Here is a 21,953-nt window from a genome sequence, read left to right on the forward strand (position 1 = left end):
TCTACATCAATAATAAAGATTTAAAAATTGTAGATTTTCTACTTACCGACATAACAATTTTTGAGTAGCCAAAAATTCTTTTTGCATGTTTTTTTTAAATAGAAACCTATTTTCAAAATTAAATTAGTTTGAATTAAATTATTGATTGGACGTTTTTGGAACTATTGCCAATAAATACATTATTGTTAATCAAAGACTAAATTTTTTCTGAATTCTATATTTTGCTTTAGGAACTTGAAATTTGCACGTCATCTTTATAAATCTTTTCTATTCTGTATATACAGTGTGTTGGCAACAAGAAGAAAATTTAAGAAATAGTATACAGGGTGATTTAAAATAATTATGTTCTTGCATAGACATATTCTTAGTAATATTCTGAGTCAATTTTTTCTTTCGCAAAAAATTATCCAGAGCTTAGATTTCTAGATATAATAAGAAATAGTTTACGTATCCTAAATCAGATACAAGAGGTAAGCAGGAGTGACACAACTCACCGCTGCTCGCGGGCACCACGAGCACCGCGAGGCGTCTGCTGTGCTTAATAATCGATAATCATCTCAATTCTCTTTAACAGTGGTATTTAGTATTTTGAATCATCCGAATATTATGTAATAAAGGAAGAAATGAATAGGTTACAGAGAGAGAAAGAGAGGGGGGGAGGGAGAGAGAGAGAGGGGAAGGGGAAGGGAGAGGAAGGGGCGGTGCGTGCGTGCGTGTGTATGGTTGTGTAAATGAGTGAAGTGATAAAATGTAAGAAGAAAGAAGAAAGACTTTTAATCTGATAGACTGAAGGATTGATCGTGAGAATAATCAATTGATTGCGGAATGATACTTGCGTAAACAAGTTTGAACAGATTCTCTCCCCCCTCTTTCTCCTCTCTCTCTCTCTCTCTCTCTCTCTCTTTCTCTCTCTCTTTGTCACCTATTCATTTCTTCCTTTATTATATAATACTCGGATGATTTAAAATACTAAATACCATTGTTAAAGAGAATTGAGATGATTATCGATTATTAAGCGCAGCAGACGCCTCGCGGTGCTCATGGTGCCCGCGAGCAGCGGTAAGTTGTGTCACTCCTGCTTACCTCTTGTATCTGATTCAGGACACGTAAACTATTTCTTATTATATCTAGAAATCTAAGCTTTGGATAATTTTTGCGAAAGAAAGAGTTGACTCAGAATATTACTAAGAATATGTTTATGCAAGGACATATAGTTATATTAAATCACCCTGTATGTTATAGATATATGGTATATTAAAACAAATATTAACCCTTCGAGGTCACACTTCTTTTTTCTAACGTTGAGGTCACACTGGGTGGTTACCACCCATCGTCATTTTTAAAGTGCTGTATTTATGAAATTATCAAAGATATGATAACAAAAAAATTTATGGATAAACTTGAATGTTTAGAAAATGTATTCTGATATTATTTAAGTAAAAATCTAAAACCGTTAGTACCTAAAAAAATTTTTGAATCTTCCAACATTAGAAAAGAGTTTTTACAAAATAAATAATAACTTTTTTAATTTTCAATATTTTTAGCTAAAAATTTAGACTTTTATTGTTCAAGTCTTGTAATTCAAGGAAAAAAATATGTCTGACCATTTTTTCAAAAAGAGTATTTATTTTGCATACTGCACATGGAGTATTTTAGCATACTGAAAAACAGGTATTTTCATAAAAAAGTCATGTTACGATAATATTTACTTGAGCGTCACTTTTTTGTATGCCATGCAATATCATTTTTTCCTTGTAAAATAGATTGTGGTCTACCGCGTGCACGCAATATTAGAATGCGTTAATCTAACGTTACATTTCCAAGATCACTGTCCATTTCGTCCACAGATTGCTCTGAATCGCTTGAATATGATTTTCCTCGACATCCGAATTAACATCGTTAAAATTATTACGTTGAAATTATATCATTTTGTAAAATATCTTATATGGTCGCTGCCGTAAATTATAGACCATTATGCTGCATATTTTCGAAGAATAAATTAACATAAAGATTTTTAAAAAATTCTAGACATAAGAATTTGTATTATCATAGTTTTACACTTTTTAGACCACAAAAAAAAAACAAAAATTCGAACCACTAAAAAACAAAAAACTTACACGGAGGTCACACATGGGGTGGCTACCACCGTACCTTGTCTTTGGACGACTGCCTAAAACAAACCAACGCGACTTTTAGTTACAGTATAGTACAAGAGCATAGATAAAACATTGAATTACCATTAAATGGCGTTACTAGTATCATTTTTTTTTAAATCGGAAAGATATAATGTGTTGAATTTAAGCGATGGGTGGTAACCACCCAGTGTGACCTCGAAGGGTTAAGAGTAATAAAATTGCGGTTAAGACTTTGTTTTTTTAAATTATAAATGTGCTTAAATTGATATTGTGCTTAAAATTTGTGAATATTGATATTTATAATTAAAAATTGAAGCTTTAACTTTTCGAGGCCCGAATTTTTACAGACATATTTATGAAATACAAACATATATATAGATTGTTGGGGTTGCTGATTACGAATCTGACATCAGAATTTCAAAATTCAAAATGGCGGACCTGATATGGCGGACCAAAAATTTTTAATTTTGTTTATTTAAATAAAATTTTTTATTTAGTGGTTTTTGGGGTCGCTAATTACGAATCTGAAATAAGAATTGTAAAATTCAAGATAGCGGATTAACATGGCGAATCATAACATTTTGAAGTTTATTGCTTTTGTAAAAATTTGGTTGGTGTATAAAGGTTTTTGGGTTCCTGATTACGAATCCGATAAAAAAAAATATTTAAAATGACAGATCTAATATACGCTAAATGTTTTACACCTAGATAATACTTAGACGCTTGTATATACGTAAAGAGGCAGTTTGTAGTTATAAAGTAATGCAAATGTGATGAATCGTGGTGTCGTCGCTTTTCACGCAATACATCAGGATGTCTATTTCGATACTATTCACGTTGCTCTAAATCTGAGTGGATTCTAAAATATTCCCATTATAATAAACATTTATAACTATTGTTTTTACAACATATGTGACCCATAGGATAGAAAAATAAGGTTCATTTAGGTTATATGTAATGGGTAGAAATCGACTCTTTTTGAACACTTTCTTTTATAATAGTATAAATTAATAAGTTGAAAACTGATGTAAAATTTGTAGTCATTGTCCCAAACACCTCTGAATTAAAAATTTTATCCAAATAAACTAAATTAAAATATTTTTGGTCCGCCATATTAGATCCACCACTTTAAATTATAAAATTCTGATGTCAGATTTGTAATCAGCGACCCCATAAACTAGACTACAATTATCATATCAATATTAACTTAATGTTTTGACATGAATTGTAAAAAAAGGTATTTTTGGTAATTAATAATAAAAACAATTTTATGAATAATTTATGAAAATAACATGCACTTTAGTGTTAAGAAAGATATTGATGAGATGAAATTTAAAAAAACAAAAACATTCAGGTTTTAGCGCACAAAATATTTAGAAAAGTAATTTAACCCTCAGTTGTACTGGGTATAGCATACCCATATTGATTTTCAAACTTTGATTGTTTTAAAACTATCAGAAATATGATGATCACAAATTGAGGATTAATTTCAATTTTTTAAGAATATTATTTAATTATTATAATGTTAAAATTCGAAAAGCTTTATGTTAAAAAAAATTTTGAATATTCTAATTTCCGAAAAATATTAGTTTTTACAAAAACATATCTTTTGTAATTTTAAATATTTTAAGTTAAAAATTTATGTGGTGATTTGTTTGACTTCAAAGTTGACGCATGGGTACACTGTACTCACAAGGGAACGGACAGAACTGTCCCTCACCGATTTTAATGAGCTTTAGATATGTTGTAGAACATGAAAAAATGTTAGATCCATATTTTTTTTTAACCGCGTATTAGGGGTTGAAACCACTCCTCGAAAATAACGCGTTTTTTCGTTTTTGGCGAATATCTTTGAAAATATAAGATTTGTGAAAAATGATTTATACAAAAGTTTTATGGTATTTTATACTCTTTCCAATAGTATATTTAGATTTTCCAAAAATTTCAAACTTTTTAACCCATAATTTACCTCACCCTCACTTTTTTTTTCAAAATTTTGAAAATTTTGTAAGGACAAAAATTAAAGAGCTTACAAGTCAAATCCATCCAAATATAATAATATATGGGTTCCATTATTCCCAATTATTGGCAAAATGAGATGATAATCTTGTGCTATAGGCGTCGCGCTAGAAGTTGCGTTATTTCTTTAGTCGTATTACATTCAATCACTGCCTCTTTTGCGTGTATATTTTTATATTAGAACACAAAAACGGATTAATCTTAATTACATAATACTTAACATATTACACGGTATAAAGCATAAATGCATATATATAACAAAAGTAGCATCCCACACGGCATGTAACATTGTTGAAATATTGTAACGATCGGAAATAGTATAGAAATATTTCATTAACATTTTAATTATAACTTTTTATCCTAAATATTTTAGAAATATATTTGCTTCATGTTTTTATAAAATTGCAAATGCAATATTTCTGAAATTCTTTGGAAACATAAAAAAAGTTTGTTTTTATATTTGACTGTTTTTTAATATTACAAAAAAAGTGGCAAATATAATACATACATACATACATGCGTGCGTGCCTGCGTGCGTGCGTGCGTGCGCGCGTGCGTGCGTGCGTGCGTGCGTGCGTGCGTACATTTTTATTAAAAAAAAAGATTTTTTTAATAGGAAGGAGATTTTTAGTCCCCATACAATTTTTTTGCAAATTTATAAAAACGTTAACACCTTTTATATATTAAACATGCATGTATATTTTTTCGTATTAAATAGAACAATTTATAAATATCGTATTTGATTAATACTGATAAGATTTTTTGGCGGTTTTCCCTTAGTTTTGTGACCAGTGGCGGTATTTTGTATGAATTCCGCCAAATAAAATATTTTATTTGAATTTAAATATCTTTTATTCCAATAATCTTTTGGAACAAACCTTTTTTTGTTTTTAAGTTGATTTTTATTATTAAATGCAAATTATTTTTAATTCCTTAATTTATGTTAAATATATATACACAAATATACATGCAAACGATATGCAAATATATGCGTGCGTGTTAAATATATAAAAAGTGTTTTTATAAATTTGCAAAAAAATTGTATGGGGACCAAAGACCGCTTTCTTATTACTAATAAATATTTTACTGAAGCCTCATATGATGCGCTTGCGCGAGAACAACCAGCCCGGCCCGTCTATCAACACTGATATTAAATTTATTCGCCCGTGTCGTCTGCAAAATGTATATATATATATCTGTTTAAATGTATTTTTAAATTTATTAAATTAAATTATATAATTATATTATCATTATTATCAGAGTGTGCTATGTGCATATAGTGTAAATAATATAATTATGCACATAGTTATTGCAGTTTATATTTTATATATTTTTTTTTTATATTATATGTTTTGTTATTGTATTTGCAGTTCTAAATATTAAAAAAATATTTTGCTTTATATTAATCTATATTCGCATTTGTAACAATAAAAATGTACGTACGCACATACGTATATATATGCTATTTTTGTTATATATATACATTTATACTTTATATTGTCTAATACGTTGAGTATTATGTAATTAAGATTTTTATGTTCTAATATAAAAATATACGCAGGAGAGACAATTATTGAATGTGACGCGACTAAAAAAATAACGCAACTTCTAGCGCGGCGCCTATAGCACGAGATTATCATCTTGTTTTGCCAATAATTGAGAATGATGGAACACATATATTATTACATTTGGATAGATTTGGCTTTTAATGCTTTTTAATTTTTGTCCTTACAAAATTTTCAAAATTAAAAAAAAAAGGTGGGGGTGGGATAAATTAAAAAGTTTGAATTTTTTGGAAAGTCTAAGTATACTATTGTAAAGGATATAAAATATCATAAAACTTTTTTGTATAAATCATTTTTTTATGAACCTTATATTTTCAAAGTATTTTCGTCAAAAACAAAAAAACGTTATTTTCGAGGGATGGTTTTAACCCGTAAACGTTGACATACGCCGCTAAAAAAAAATATGGGTCTAATATTTTTTGTTTTACAACATATCCAAAGCTCATTAAAATCGGTGAGAGACAGGTCTGTCCGTTCTTTTGTCAGTGTGATAATGATGCGACTGAAGATAAGTGACAACCAAGTTATAAAAGGTAGGACTCCAGAGTCCCGCTGGGCCGCAAAGGATTAATCGTAATTTTACTACTTTTGATTTTTTGTTTTATTTTGTTATCTAATTATTTTATTTTTTCTCACTTATTTTCGAATAAAATTTGTATATTTACACTTATTTTTATTTATTTGTTAATGTATTTATGTTTTAATCGTAGATACACACGGAGCAATGTCTCGCAACATTGGGCCTAGTCTTCACGATTTTCTTGTGGAAGCTGAATTACAACAATATTATCCCGGTATTCGAGGTATTAATTGTTTTTATTTGTTTAGATTACATTTTATTATAATTAAAATGAACCAAATATTTAAATAGAACGCGTGTGTAAATGAATAAGTCCATATTCACGTATTACTTTTGTTGTTAACATTCTTGTGTAACTCGCAAGTTAAAAAAAAACAATGATAATAGAAAATAAAACATTCTAAATTGACGTTGTGTTTAATCATGTTTTAAATTTGGTATCCAATGAGCTGTATATTGACAGGATTATCGTATGCTATTTAATTAATATTATTTCGTTTTAGTACTTTCTCAAAGGGGCACATTTTGTAAAAGCGACCCTGGTCAAATTGACCGAAATTTAAATGCATTGTAATCTAGGTATTACTGATAAAAAATCTACGGCTATAAGATTCGAAATAAAATTGGGGCTTTAAAAATGTCTGTTTCTGAATACATATATTAACTATAAGTTAATGTATGTATATAAGTAATTGAAAAAAATATGTTTATAATGATTTGACTGTGCTTGCGTACGTACGCGCGCGTCCGTGCGTGCGTGTGTGTGTACGCGCGCGCGCTACTGTTAATAGTGTATTAGTGATGAATGTTACCACTGCAAGCTTGAATTACCTTTTCTGTACAACGAGGCATACATTTTTTTTACTTCTGTCTTTTTTCATCCTAGTTATTTTTAAGATATTAATTTTATTCTACATCAACAATTATATCTGTATTATTATATTTATTTCTATGTGCAGCATTAAGAAGATAATTTAATAGAGTTGTGCTTGGATGCTTAATAGTTTGTTGATGTTTATTATATGTTTTGAGACACTAATGTAGGTAGTGCATAATAAATCACGCACGTGATCCATACGTTTATCTATACTTATATCTACACGTAAACACGCATGCACACGTACACACGCGCGCGTACGCAGACACGCTGACACACGTTATAAATGTATTTTGTTAACCATTTGTATACATTAATTTATAGTTAATATATGTATGCAGAAACAGGTATTTTTGAAGCCCCAATTTTACTGACTTTATTGTATCTTTTAGACTTTTGATTTTTGGATCCTATGCCCGTAGATTGTTTATTAGTATTACCTAGACTTCAACATATTTAAATTTCAGTCAATTTGACCAAGACCGATTTTACACTTATGAAATGTGCAGGATCTTTTAATATAAAAAGCCACCAACCCGACATACCACTTTTTATTATATTTTTTAAATAAAAACAAAAAATAAAAATTTGGAAAACTAAATATCAACCAGAAAGTGTCTTCTATTGGATGATGTAGCAATTTGTATAATATTTTTAAAATTTTGCAATTAAGTTCTTTGTAGTATTGATAAGCAAAAATAAGCTCCAAACTCATATAGCAGACAATAATGCTGTTTTTTTTTTAAATATGTCATCTATGCATGAAAATACTTATAAATTTATACATATCAGGATTTTTAGAAACCTTTCACTTTGACATAAAATGTTTTTTTTTCTGTTTTATACGAAAATCTTATGTTGTTTTACAAGACACAATGTGTAGCGCGACAATAGATGAACATTAGATTAAGTTGTTGACTTAACAAATAGATTTTCTGTGTCTTTTATATTCTATATCGTAATTAGTCTCTTTTATTGATAGGCTAATGTGTGCGAATTTATGCTGCATCTTGACTATATTTAATATATATTAGAAAAGTGATAAAAGAAAATAGTATAAAACAAGTATAATGATAAAAGATGGTGAATATGAGTCAATCACAGTAGGTAATGCCAAATTAAAATTCTTTAATTTTCAAACCGATACATTGTGGATGTTTCGGCGTTTTTTGATCATCCTCAGCATAATGTACAAAGAAAAAGAAATGATGTATATTACAATCTCGAAGTGGAGTACTCTCCTACTTCAGAAAGCGAGAATTAATCGAACTGATGGACTCGAATAAAATGAACATGATTTCACTATAAGAAATATGATATTATATGAGTGTCAAATAAACAACTGTCAAAAGAAAAACGAATGGAAAGGAGCAGATTCAGCTCTCACATCAGTCAGTAATATTCTAATCTAATCACATTGGTTTAACATAAACGCCATTATGTACACTAAATATAGAGACGTACCAAGAATAAATTAGAATGTTATATTGATTGTTAAAATAAAAATAAAAACTTTCAATGCCATAATGTGTTTTGACATGCGGAACAAAAATGAGAAAAAAAAAGAGAAAACGGCCACAAATGGGTTCATGATCTAAAATTTTAATGGCATTTAATTAAATTTATGCCTCTGTTGAAGTGATCTCTTTTTGGACACGTAACGATTGAACACGGCTTGATTGGACATGCACTATTGGACACCGCACGATTAAACACTGCACAGTGAAAAACATTAATATATTATACGACAGATTATTTAACCTTTTGGCAGAAAAAAAGCGTCGCTCTGCCAGAAAAAAAGTGAATTTTAATATGCGTCTATATGCGTATTTTTACGGGCATTTCGTTTTGCGTGGAAAGTCGCAAATCTATGTCATAGTATAGGAAAGAAACAGTAGGCTCACTCGGCGTCGGTGCCTTTGATCTCGTGACTAAAAGATCTGCCATATTGTTGGTTGTGCGCGAATTTCAATCATTGGTGCAAGTTTTCGGTCCGCAGCATCAAGATGGTCCCATTGGTGGGGATACACACAATATACTTTGTCGCCATATTGTTGGTTGTGCATATCGTGCGCACAAGTCATGCGCAAGGGACGACCATTAGCACGATTTTCAGCAAAATGAGCCTACTGTTCTTTCCTATACTGTGTCTATGTGGTGCAGTAATGCTTTGCGCGCACGCACGCACGCACTCATGCACGCACGCACTCACGCGCGCACGCATGCACGCACGCACACACACACACATGCGCGCGCGCGGGGAAGGGGGGCTTTGGCTCCCTTTCCGCACTCACCCCGTCCAAGTCGCTAACCTATGTAAATTGTATTGTGTGTCTCCAAACGTGCGTGTCCAATCGAGCCGTGTCTAATTGTTGCGTGTCCAAACGGGATACTCTCCCCCATCCTGATTCATGGAGATGCAATGTATGAAAAGTTTATTGAAAAATATTATATTTTTATATTTTATTTTTTATTTGAGTATTTATATGCTTCATCATGCATTGTATTGTGCCCAAATATATATGACGTTTAATTTCTCGTGCGTTGTTTTTTGTGAAGGATAGAAGACAAGGTATCTTAATTTGGTGCCATGTTTTTATTTAGAAGGCGCATGTAAGCTCTATAGTTACACTTTTCCTTTCCATAGACTTACTAGAATAGACTGCTTATGAAGGTAGTGGGGGTATCCGTCACTGAGAAAAGGATAACTATCGTTAAGATGAGGTTTTATCTTTTTTTAATCCAGAATAGTGAGGAAGCATAGCGACCAATAACAGTGTCAGAGCGTGAGCGTGTTGTCATAGTATGCGTGTCGATGTGAGCTTCATGTGAGATCGGATAATCAAAACGGATATTTTGGGGTTAGTGAGTCTAACGTGTGAATAATTTTATTTGAACAATTGAAATAATGGTGTTGAGTTGCTGCGTATGCGAAATAGAATATAAATAAGACCTTCCTCGCTGTTACGAAGTTACGCCCACTAGGAAAAGATAGCAACCCATATTAACGACAGTTATTCTTTTCTTAGTGACGGATACTCCCATCACTGTTCTTCCATCTTATAAGTAGTCTACTCTAGTAAGTCTATGTTCCCTTCATTCTGACACTTGCGTTGTACCACAGGCAGAAGGCGTCAATAATGCCTTCCTATACAAAATAAGTTGCATTTGGGGCCAGTAACAACTAGGCGCATTTCATCTAGCTATTCGTGCATTATGACTGTTAGTCTAAAAAGATATTATTTCCAAATGATATGCACGCACATTCTCAACAGTTTTAAATGCACTTTGCAAAATATTGCATTATGTATTTAAAAGATAAATATTAATTTATGCTAACTTAGTATATATAATCTAAGCAGTAATATTGTTAAAAAAATAAGTAGATTAAAATAATATAAATTATAGAGAGACCCAATAAACAATTTTTTATACAAAATATATATAAATACACTGGCGCAAAAAAAGAAACAAAATTTTTGACCGATTTTTAGGCAATATTCAAAGTGATGCAACTTCGCGAAAAATCATCCAAATTACATGTACTTTTTTTTAAATTAAAGGGCAAAGATTCTACTTTGAGAATCCCTACGCGAAAGTTTGATTTGTTAAGTGCGAACCTTTTTTATCGCATGAAAACCAAACATGTGTTTTTTAATTGAAAAAAGTAAAAGTTTGTTATCATTTTGCACAAGTTTCTCGTTAAAATCTTGCTAATATTAATTCAGATTCTGAAAGTTCATTCTTTTCTAAGCAATTTAAAAAAAAACGTCTATACGATGTTTTTTGTTGATTGCACGCTAGTTTGAAATTTGTTGAAAACACTTCCAGTCTTCCTCTTCCGCTATTGGCACCATATCATTTGCATATGACAGTGTAAACATTTTACCTTTCCCCAGTCATTCCTCCCCGTCTCACTTTTCCCATCTCCTTCTCCAGATCCGTTAACACCACATTAAACAGCATCAGACTCATGGGACACCGTTGCCTCATTCCTTTTACTGTCCAGAAACCTTCTACCTTTTTTTTAATCCTCACTCTACTCTTTGTTTTTGCTAGTGCCTTCCTAATTCTTATAATTAATCTTTCTTTTACCCCTCTTGTTTAAGGCCCTCGACACCGTCTTTCTTCCCACCGAGTCGTCTTTGGGTCCACAAATAGTGCTACCAGTATCCTCTTTTTCCTGGTCACTTGTTTGTTTATTAGGTAGTTCATTATATACACCGCATCCATTGTCCCTCTCCCTTTCCTAAATCCAAACTGGGTTTTAGACAGTAAGCTCCTATCTTCTATTTTCTTCTTAAATCTTTCCGTTAGTATCGATACGTATATTTTATAGAGCGACGGCATTAGCATCACCTCCTTATACTTCTCTACCCTCTCTCCGTTTCTCTTCTTTAATATAAGAATTATGACACTCTTCTTCTATGCTTTTGGCTAACTCTCTCCCTTCCATATTTTCTCACACGTCCTCCACATCCATTCTGTCATTCTCTCTCCTCTATATTTGCATACCTTGTTCGGAATTTCATCTATCCCTATAGTTTTCCGATTTTTTAGCTTACCTATCGCTCTTATTACTTCCTTCCTCCTTAAATTTTCTTCTCTATCTTCTACCCTTTTTCTCACCTATTTTATTATCATTCTCCTTTTTACTCCACCTAGTAAATTTCTAAAATATTCCTCCCGTTCCTCTAACTCGATTCCTTCGTTTATTCCTTTCCATCTCTTCCTCTGTCTGTTTATCATCTCGCAAATTGCCCCTCCAGTCTCGCCTCTTCTACTACCCTGTCCCACCTTTTATTCTTTTTCTTTTTACATAACTCTTTATACTTTTTTTTTATATTCCTTTTCTTTACTTCTTCCCTTTCTCCATGCTCTTAGCTCTCTCTTTACCTGTTTTTTTCCCTGCATTCTCCATCTCACCAACTCCTCCTTCTTTCCTCGTCTTTCTCCGCTGCCTTCCTCCCATCTCCTCCAACGCCTTTCTTATTCTAGCCTCCATTACCTTTACTTCTTCGTCCACATCTCCTCCGCCCACTTCCACCTTATCTACCCATCTCTATACCCATCTCCTGAATCACTATATCCCTTCTTCGTCCCAAATCCCTCTGTTCATCCCCTCCTTTCTATCCTTCTTTCTTGTTTCTAACTTTCTTTCCCTCCCCCTTCAGCCATACCGTCAAAGGGTGATGATCCTAATCAATCTTGTCTCCTACCTTCATCTTCCTTACCTCCCTTCTTTTTTCCTCTCTCACTAGCGCATAGTCTATCACTAACTCCCCTCTCCCTCCTGTATATGTCCACTCTCCGTTTTTATCTCCACTTACCCCTCCGTTTAGTATTACTTATCCTCTTTCCTCTATAAAATTTACCATTTTTTTCTCCGTTGTATCCACCTTTCTGTCTTTCGACTGTTTCTGCTCCTCCTCTCCCTCTTCGTCCCAGCCCACGATATTTCCTTCCTCCCTCCCTGTTCTCACATTAAGGGGGGCAAGTCATGTAACGCGCTGAAAATTGACTTTTTGGAATTTTGTTTGAGGAAATTACACAACCATTTCTTTTGAAATTTTCAGGGTATGTTATTGTAATATTGAACTACTAAAAAAATATTTTTTGACAGAAAAATAATATGTATTTTATAAATAATAATAATGTAAATTTAATGCGTCGACGTTGAAGTCACTTGTTGGCGTGCAATGTAGCGCTGCTTGTATTTATCTGAAACAAAAAAACCAAATAGATTTCTTTTTTGTACGGTTTGCGTTATCAATTGAACCTATTGTTAAAGAAAATAATGCAAAATTGTAAAAATGGCGACACGTAGAAAGAAAAGTATTGATTTTTACGAAAAATTTTCGTGTTAATTATGCAATAAAAATAATTTATTTAAACAATACAATTACAAATAAAGGTTCAATTTATGAGAAAAGTATTTATCTAAATGTATGCACAAGGAGAACTCAATCGGATGAATAGTTTTTGAGTTCTTGCACGCCAATTTAAAAAAAATAGTTTGGAGAAAAACGCGTTTATAGTTCGAGTAACAAAATCGTGAAAAAATTGTAATTTATTTTAACTTACCGCAGTTTTTTGCTAATCTGCGATTTTAGGGCCATAGAGCAGATCTTCCTGTTTTTTGAACATTATTCTAACACAGCCAGGTTAACATTTATTACAGAAGGATTGAAAGACTGAGTTTCCGACTCGTCATGAGTGCTCCGCCCAATTCGACCGTTCACTTTTCGACGAAAATAACATAGAAGGAACTCTCAAATCGGTTTCTACTATTTTTTTTCATATTCTACGGAAAATTTCCTATAAATTTAAGCAAGAAAAAAAATTGCTAAAAAATTTTGATTTACATGACTTGCCCTCTTTAAAGTCTTTGCTCACTATTGTTTATATTTTACACTTCTTTTTCATCCATCCTTTCAGCTCCTCCAATTTATGGTCTAGATCTCCGTTTACATATATCTCTACTACTCTTTGTTTTTCCTTACCCCATCTTATTTTTTCCACTATTATTCCATTCCTTTTCTTATTTTTGTCCTCTTCCTCATCAATCAAATCCTTCCTGATCTCCATGACCATACCGCCCATCGGTCTCTCTTTCTTATTCCTTCTTCTTGCCCGTTGATTTTTCCACACATAACCCTTTGGGAGCTTATCTATCAACCTCCGCCATCCTTTCTCTTTCACCCATGTCTTTATCAAAACCATGACATCCCAATTCTCTAACTCTTTCCAAAAATTCTTATTTTTTTCTTGCATCTTTGTCACATTCCAAAAGGTTATCTTCACTTTCTTTGCGTCCTCTCCCCTCCTCCCTCTCTATTTGTCACTACTCTCGCCTTTCGTTCTTTTCTTCTCCCCCTTCTCCTTCCCTCTCTTGCCCTCCCTTCTTTTTTCCGCAATTTTTTATTTTTACTCTTACACCTTTCTCGTATCCCCCTTTTATTCCGCCTGCTCTTCTCTTTTTATCTCCATCTCTCCTTTTTTACCTGTCTTCTTTTTTTACCGCCTTCCAGTTTTTTCCCCTACCGTTTTTTAATTCCTCTTTTTTTTCATTTCACAGCCACAATACTTTTTCTATCCTTAGCTTTCCTTTACCCAGCTAAACCCTGGCTCCTTTCGCTTCTTCTTTTAGGGCTATCTGCCTCAACCTTTATCTTGTTTTTCTCTCCTTCCATGATAAGTCTTCTTCTATCCAAATCCTTTTTCCTCTTAGTTTTCTTTTATTCTCCATGACTCTTCTTCTTTATATTCCCTAACCTTACCACTGCCATTCTTCCCCACTTTTTGCTCTCCATCTCCAGACTTCTCACCTCCTCCACTTTTGCTTCTATCCTTATCTTCTTCATTATCTCTTTGATTTTTCCAATTTTGCTTTCTCCTCTCTCCTTTTATCATTATGTTATTTTTTCTCTTTTCTCCCTCTCTCGCCTTCCATAACCTTTCCATTCTTTTCACTCTTTCTTTTATCTCTCTTATTTCCCCTCCTGCACTTTGCTTCTCATTACTCTTTCCGACGTTTACCCCCTTCTCTTTCAATTCTTCTACCATCCGCTCTAACCTCTTCTAATCCGCTCTAACCAGTTTCTTTCTCATCTCTTTTTTTTTCTTTGGCCAGTCCTTTTTTTAAAATTCCTCTTTTAACTTCTCTATTTTTATACTCACCAATTTTTCTTGATTGTTAGCCAATTCTTTCATTTCTTTACTTAATTGTCTCATTCCGTTTTCTAGCTTTACTTTTATCACTCTAAGCATAATTTTCTGAGAGGTCTTCATTTGCACACAGTACAATTGGACACGTTGCAATTGCCCACCGTGCTATTAGACACGAAACATTGCACACCGTTCAAATGCGCACCGTACAATTGTGCACAGTTTGATTGGACACCGTTCGATTGGACACCGTTTGATTGGACACAGTTCGATTGGACACCGTTCGATTGCGCACCGTTTGATCGCGCACCGTTCAGTTGCGCACCGTTCAGTTGCGCACCGTTCAGTTGCACACCGTTCAATTGTACACCATTTAAATCGCAAATCCATGTGGTGTAGTGAATGCTTTACACACACACACACACACACACACACACACGCGCGCGCGCGCGCGCACACACACACACGGGGGCCCCCCTCCCGCACCCACCCCGTCCAAGTCGCTAACCTATGTACACAATGCAAACGCAGTCATAATGTATGAATATTTAATATGCGTTTGATTGAACGGTGTGCAATTGAACGGTGTGCAATTGAACGGTGCGCAATTGAACAGTGTGCAATTGAATAGTGTGCAATTGAATGGTGTACCACTGAACGGTGTGTAATTGAACGGTGTGCAACTGAACGGTGCGCAATTGAATGATGCGCAATCGAACGATGCGCAATCAAACGGTGCGCAATTGAACGGTGTCCAATCGAACTGTGTTTAATCGAACTGTGTCCAATTGAACGGTGTCCAATCAAACGGTGTCCAATCGAACGGTGTCCAATTGAACGGTGCGCAATGTTTCGTGTCTAATAGCACGGTGGGCAATTGCAACGTGTCCAATTGTACTGTGTGCTATTGAACCTCTCCCTAATTTTTCAGTCCTCTCTCTTTCTTTCTCTTTCTTCATCTTTGGCGATCTCGTTACCTTCCTACTTTTTTTAAAGATATCTGTTGGTCTTCTTTCCTACTCCAATGAGTCTACCTAACATTTCTTTTTTTTTCGCGTGTTCCTCCACGCTATCTTCTATACTGTTACTTCTCTCTCTTTCTAATCTTTTCGCTACGTTCTCCATCTCTATACTATTATTTCAGTGCCTGAACTCGCTCCTATTCGCGTCCTGCTATCTATCTCTTTGATCCTTTATGCCTACTACGGCTCTCGTGCGTGCGCTTCCGTCTCACCGGCCTGACGCCCCTCTATACTCTATTTTTTTCGTGCTTACTAGCGCCTTTCTATGTCCCCGTCCGTTTTTTCTCTACTTTCTTATTCCTTGTCTGTGCCTTTGCTTGCTTGGTCGCTCTTCTCTCTCTCTTTAACCTCTCAATTCACCCACTTTTCTTTCCTCTGCTCCACACTATTTTTTATTTATTCTTCGCTCTCTCTACTCATCCTTACTTACACACCTCCTCTCTTACTTCCAATGCTCACTCGCTTTTTATCTCCTTCCAGACATTTGATCACATTCTACTTTCTCTTTCGATCGCTTTTACACAACTTCCCTCACTCTACCGGAAACGGAAGTCCTTTCCTTTATATATATATTATATAAAATATTAAATAAATACAACGGACTTTTATTTTTGTTTTTTAATTGTTATTTTTTTATAGCTGCTAAAATTATCGGACTCTATGAATCGGGAGTACAAAAAACAGAAATGGAATAGCTCAAACGGTAGGGTGTAGTGAACGCATAGTGAGTAGATGGATATCAAAATATCGAACGAAAGACCCGAAATTTTTAAAAAATTACCGAAAAAGCAATGCAAGACCAAGACAAATTACAGCACAACAAGATAACAATATTATTAAATTAGTTGAAAATTTTTTAAATGCTGCTACAACAGTTTTACGCAATAATAATTTTCCAATTTTGGAAAGCACGGTAAGACAAAAACTGTTGCAGTAGCATTGAAAGGATTTTCAATGATTCAACAATATTTTTATTTTGTTTTGTAGTTTTTTAAATCTTGCATTGATCTGTATATTATAAATTATGATCATGCGTTTAAATTAAATTAAAAAAAAATTATCATGATCACGTAAATATCACACGCAATGTAATATACAGAACAGAACAGTAGAAAAATTAGCTTTTTAATCCGTTATTATAGTATGATTATTTATTATTTTATACTAAATAAAAATTTTACAGAAAATAAGTTAATATAGAAATATGTATATGGACATTTTGTGTATAATATATATATATATATATATATATATATATTTATATTTTGTATAAAAAAATGTTTTATTAGGTTTCTATAATTTGTATTATTTTAATCTACTTATTTTTTTAACAATATATACTGCTTAGATTATATATACTAAATTAGTATAAATTATTATTTATCTTTTAACTACATGATGCAATACTTTACAAAATGCATTTAAAACTGTTGAGAATGTACGTGCACACCATTTGGAAATAATATTTTTTTAGACTAACAGTCATGATGCACAAATAGCTAGATGAGATGCGCCTAGTTGTTACTGGTCCTGAATGCGGCTTATTTCGTGTAGGAAGGTATTATTGATGCCTTCGTACGTCATCTCTCAACACACATATGGTTACTCTTGAAAACTTTTACAAATTGCCGTTACTGACATTTTATTGTCATCTATGGTGATTTCACAAATTAACAGATGGATAGTCAATTTAAAGTTGTCCTTTACCGATTAATGTGATTATTTCTAATTTACTAATCTTTTAATGATAATTTACAGAATCCTTTTCCACAATTAAAGTACAGACGGTAACATAATGCGCACGTAAGAATTTTATACAAAAAACGAAAAAGAAATTACAAATTAAAATTAGGATCCTTTTAAGAGCATCTAAAACTTAGATGCTTGTCACACTTGATCGAGTTTGATAATTTAGTTATTTGTGCACATCATTAACAAAATTCTGTATGTTTTTCTTTTACAGATTTGGAAATTCTTTTCTAGAATTAAAGTACATATATTGTTAGCTCACGAATTAAACTTTATACCGAGAATTAAAAAAAAAATTTTTAGACTGCTCTTTTCAGACACGAAATTTTTGTACTTATTAAACTTTTTTATTAGAACGTCTATGCTCAATCTGAAAGCGTAGTATTTTTCCTAAATGTTCACTCAACGACCCAAGCTTGATTTATGCGTACAAGGTCTAAAATTTTTATATCAAACACATTTTGTTACGAGTCGACGCCAGAAGCCGACAATTAAAAATTTTTTTTTTTACAAAATTGTTACGGTCGGACTTTGTTATCGTCTGTACTTTAATTTTGGAGAAGGATTTTTAATTCTATAAATGCAATTAAAAGATTAATGAGTGAGAAAATTATCGGTAAAACAGGACAACTTCTGTATCGCCTTTAAACGTTTATTTTTTATTATTTTGAAGCTGTCGACCTTAAAAGCTTTTTTGTTAAAAGACAAATAAAAAGTCATGTAATTTCCCTTCACTTTTAAAAATAGAACTTTCTTAAATATTGATGTATTTGATTTTTTTTTTTAATTCTTCTGTATACTGTATTAACCCACTACACCCAAGCATTTTTAGCATAATTTTTTAGAATCCATTATTAGAATTTGAGTAAAATAAATTCCAAGAAAATTATTACGACTAAATAAAAAAATGCGACGAAAAAGTTGCAAAATTTTTTTAAAAATATTTTTTTCACACCAAAATAGTATGAAACTCCAATTCTTTTTGTAACCATCGGTGCATAAAATAGTTGCATTATAAGGGTAATTTTTTAAATTTGTTAAAATTGTTATTTATTTAAAAATGCGGTTAAATAATAAAAATTACAAATTATCGTATTTTTTCCGCAATAATTGGTAAATTTAGTACAGCTTATTACTGGAAATAATGGGATTGATATTCGCAGTTTATTTTCGATTAAATACACAATTTTTAATATGACGGACTCAATATGGCGACTAAAAAGTTGCGAAAATCGTCGATTTTCCTATATTTTTCTCATATTTCTGAATTTTTATTTAAAAATAATCTTGCTATTGATAAAGTATGCTTTTGGGTATTTTTGTCTGTTATTGAGTATGTTTAAAAAGAGATTATACTAAATTGGGGAATGCTAAATGAGAGGTCCAATTGTAAAATTATATATACGAAATAATGTTTTAAATCATTGGAAGATATAATTGCTGTTGAGATATTATTAGGCTTGCGAACAATTGATGATAAAAATAAGTGAGAATAATCTGTTGTAAATCGTATGGAAAATGATGAACATTGGAAGAAAGTTTCAAACAGTTATGAAAGAATTAGCTACACTCGATAAAAATAATCTTTTTTTGATAGTTTATAAAATTAGAAATGTGAATTTTTATTTGATTTTTTAATGATTTAATTACAGATTAGAAACCAAGGAAAATACCTGATTATGTATAGCAGCAATGAATTTTAATAGCCAACAATTTCTATTATGTTTAATTTACTTACTTATAACTTTATAAATTTTGCGTCCATTGATATATACCGATAAATTAATTTATAAGCTGACAATAGTTTGTGTATAAAACAAGGAGAAAGGATTTATGGAGAAATTTAGGAAAAATGTAGAAAAATCGACGATTTTCACATTTTTCAGGTACGTCACATTGAATCCGCTATATTGAACAGTGTATATTTGATTGAAAATGAATTGCAAATATTATTTTCAATAATAATAAGTTGTTAGTTATTTGAAATTTACGAATTATTGTGGAAAAAATATGACAATTCGTAACTTTTTTGGACTTTATTCTATACGCATTCTGATAATGGATCCCAAAAGAGCGTAAAATTTTACGGAAGAAATAATACTTTTTAAAATTTCTTTAGATCTTTAATGTTGCAAATAAAGTCGCTAAAAATTATGTTAAAAATGCGTTCGCTTGGATGTTAATGGATTAATATATCTGTATTGAGATATTTTGTATTAAAATATGTTTAATAAGAAAATGTTTTTAATTAGGGGACTTGAAAGTCCAAACAACAGCACAATTGAAATATGTAACGGAAGAAGACTTGAACGCGATAGGGATGAGCAAGCCGGAGATGCGCCGTCTAAAGAAATATTTTCAGAAGTACTTTCCTCAAACATACCTATCCAAATTTAAAAAATTGCTGTTATCGAAACGCGAGGAGCAATCTTCTACTGCACTGGGTATATTACCAGAGGAGAGACAAGATAAGCCAACGGTGCGCGTTCCCAACAAACACATGATTCCGGCCGACGCGATTATTGTAAACAAGGAACTTGGTACCGGTGAATTTGGAGTCGTGCAGCAAGGAGTGTGGACGAACGATGGAGAAAGGATTCAAGTTGCGATTAAATGTCTGTCGCGGGAGAGAATGCAGAACAATCCTATAGAGTTTTTGAAGGAAGCCGCGATAATGCACGCAATTGATCATGAACATATCGTGCGGTTATACGGCGTCGTGCTCGACACAGACTCATTAATGCTTGTCACAGAATTGGCTCCGCTACGGTCGCTGCTCGAATGTCTTAAAGAGCCTAGTTTGCGTGCGAGTTTTCCTGTCCTATCACTATGCGATTTCGCCCTGCAAATCGCTGATGGGATGCAGTATTTAGAAGCAAAAAGATTGATACATCGTGATCTTGCTGCCAGAAATATTCTTGTGTTTTCCAAGAATAAGATCAAAATATCGGATTTCGGGTTGTCGCGCGCGCTAGGCGTCGGCAAGGATTATTATCAAACGAATTTTAATGTCAATTTGAAATTGCCTATCGCGTGGTGCGCACCCGAGTGTATATCTTATCTGAAGTTTACGTCCGCGAGCGATGTCTGGGCGTACGGAGTAACGCTCTACGAGATGTTTAGTTACGGATTTCAGCCCTGGGCGGCGTTAACTGGCCATCAAATTCTCGAGGCAATAGACGAACCCAATTTTCAGCGACTGGAACAACCCGAATGCTGTCCGAAGGATTATTTTGCTTTGATGCAACAATGCTGGCAGCACGAACCTTCTAAGAGGCCCAAATTCTCCGAATTAGTTAATTTATTGCCCGATTTGAAGCCTGAGCAAGTGCAAGCGGTTCAGGACACCACTAACGAATCTGGTCTGCTTGTTTACAGGCAGAGCGATATAATCACAGTTTTGGATAAAGGAAGCAACACTTTGTGGAAGGGCGTTTTAAATAATGGCAAAACAGGATTTTTTAATCCAGCTCACACAATCGCGTATCTTGGTTCGAATTTGCCTAGCAACAAACCCGGTGAATTTATGCGTGGAGATGGTAAAAATGCCTTCTCCTCGCAGCGTAGAAAAATTCGAACAGACATGATATCTTCGCCGCAGGGCGATCTCAAGCACACCGGTCACGTGGGTTTGGATGGAGCATATTTTGGTGACATTAGCTTTCTCGGTGGAAAGTATCCAAATTTACCTCGTCAGGTTGTAACGCCATATAAACCGCAGGAGGATGCAACTGATAATTCTAGCCAAATTTCAAATCAGGATGCGAGAAGCGTAGATACAAATAGAGACTCGACAAGGGAAACTAGAGGCCTGCAACAAGAGGCTCAAAATAAACATGGTATATATTTATTTTTTGCTATAAAAATATTTTTTTTTTAATATTTTATAAAATTAGTTTATATGCTTGCATGATATGTATAGATTTATTTCATAAAAACGTAATAAATTTTTACAGATTACGTTTAATTTTATTGAATAGATGTAGCTTATGTGAATGAGAAATATGATCAAATTTCATACAATGCACACAGGATGTTGCAATATCACAGCAATATTTTTATGTAATCTTAGATGTTGCAATGCAATGGTTCAGAAATGTTGTTCGAATATATGCAATTAATAATGTTATAATAACGTTTTAAAAGGCTCGATATTAAAACACAACAATCTTCTAAGACAGCAAACATTTTTTACATTAAATGTAAAATTAAACATTTATGATTTATCCCACTATTAATTTATATACCTGAAAATTAACTCTTTTATGATTTTATATATAAATATTTACGTAGACGTGCACAATTTATTACTCATCAGTTTTTATTAATGAATGAATC

The 21,953-nt window shown here is 32.8% G+C and overlaps 1 protein-coding gene across 10 annotated transcripts in view; it reads left to right on the plus strand.

The window, feature by feature from the left end:
- Positions 1–21,953, plus strand: part of LOC105831628 (activated Cdc42 kinase-like) — a 255,483-nt gene that overhangs the window by 23,855 nt on the left and 209,675 nt on the right. For 9 of the 10 annotated variants that reach the window (XM_028188950.2, XM_012671875.3, XM_012671876.3 and 6 more), the window contains 2 exons: positions 6,430–6,522; positions 19,868–21,454. In XM_028188950.2, coding sequence (XP_028044751.1) covers positions 6,430–6,522; positions 19,868–21,454 — 1,680 coding nt within the window. The remainder of the gene's footprint in view (positions 1–6,429; positions 6,523–19,867; positions 21,455–21,953) is intronic. The other variant, XM_012671878.3, reaches the window with a different exon arrangement.

Source organism: Monomorium pharaonis, chromosome 9 (genome assembly GCF_013373865.1).
Source record: "Monomorium pharaonis isolate MP-MQ-018 chromosome 9, ASM1337386v2, whole genome shotgun sequence".
In the NCBI taxonomy this organism is placed as follows: Eukaryota; Metazoa; Arthropoda; class Insecta; order Hymenoptera; family Formicidae; genus Monomorium; species Monomorium pharaonis.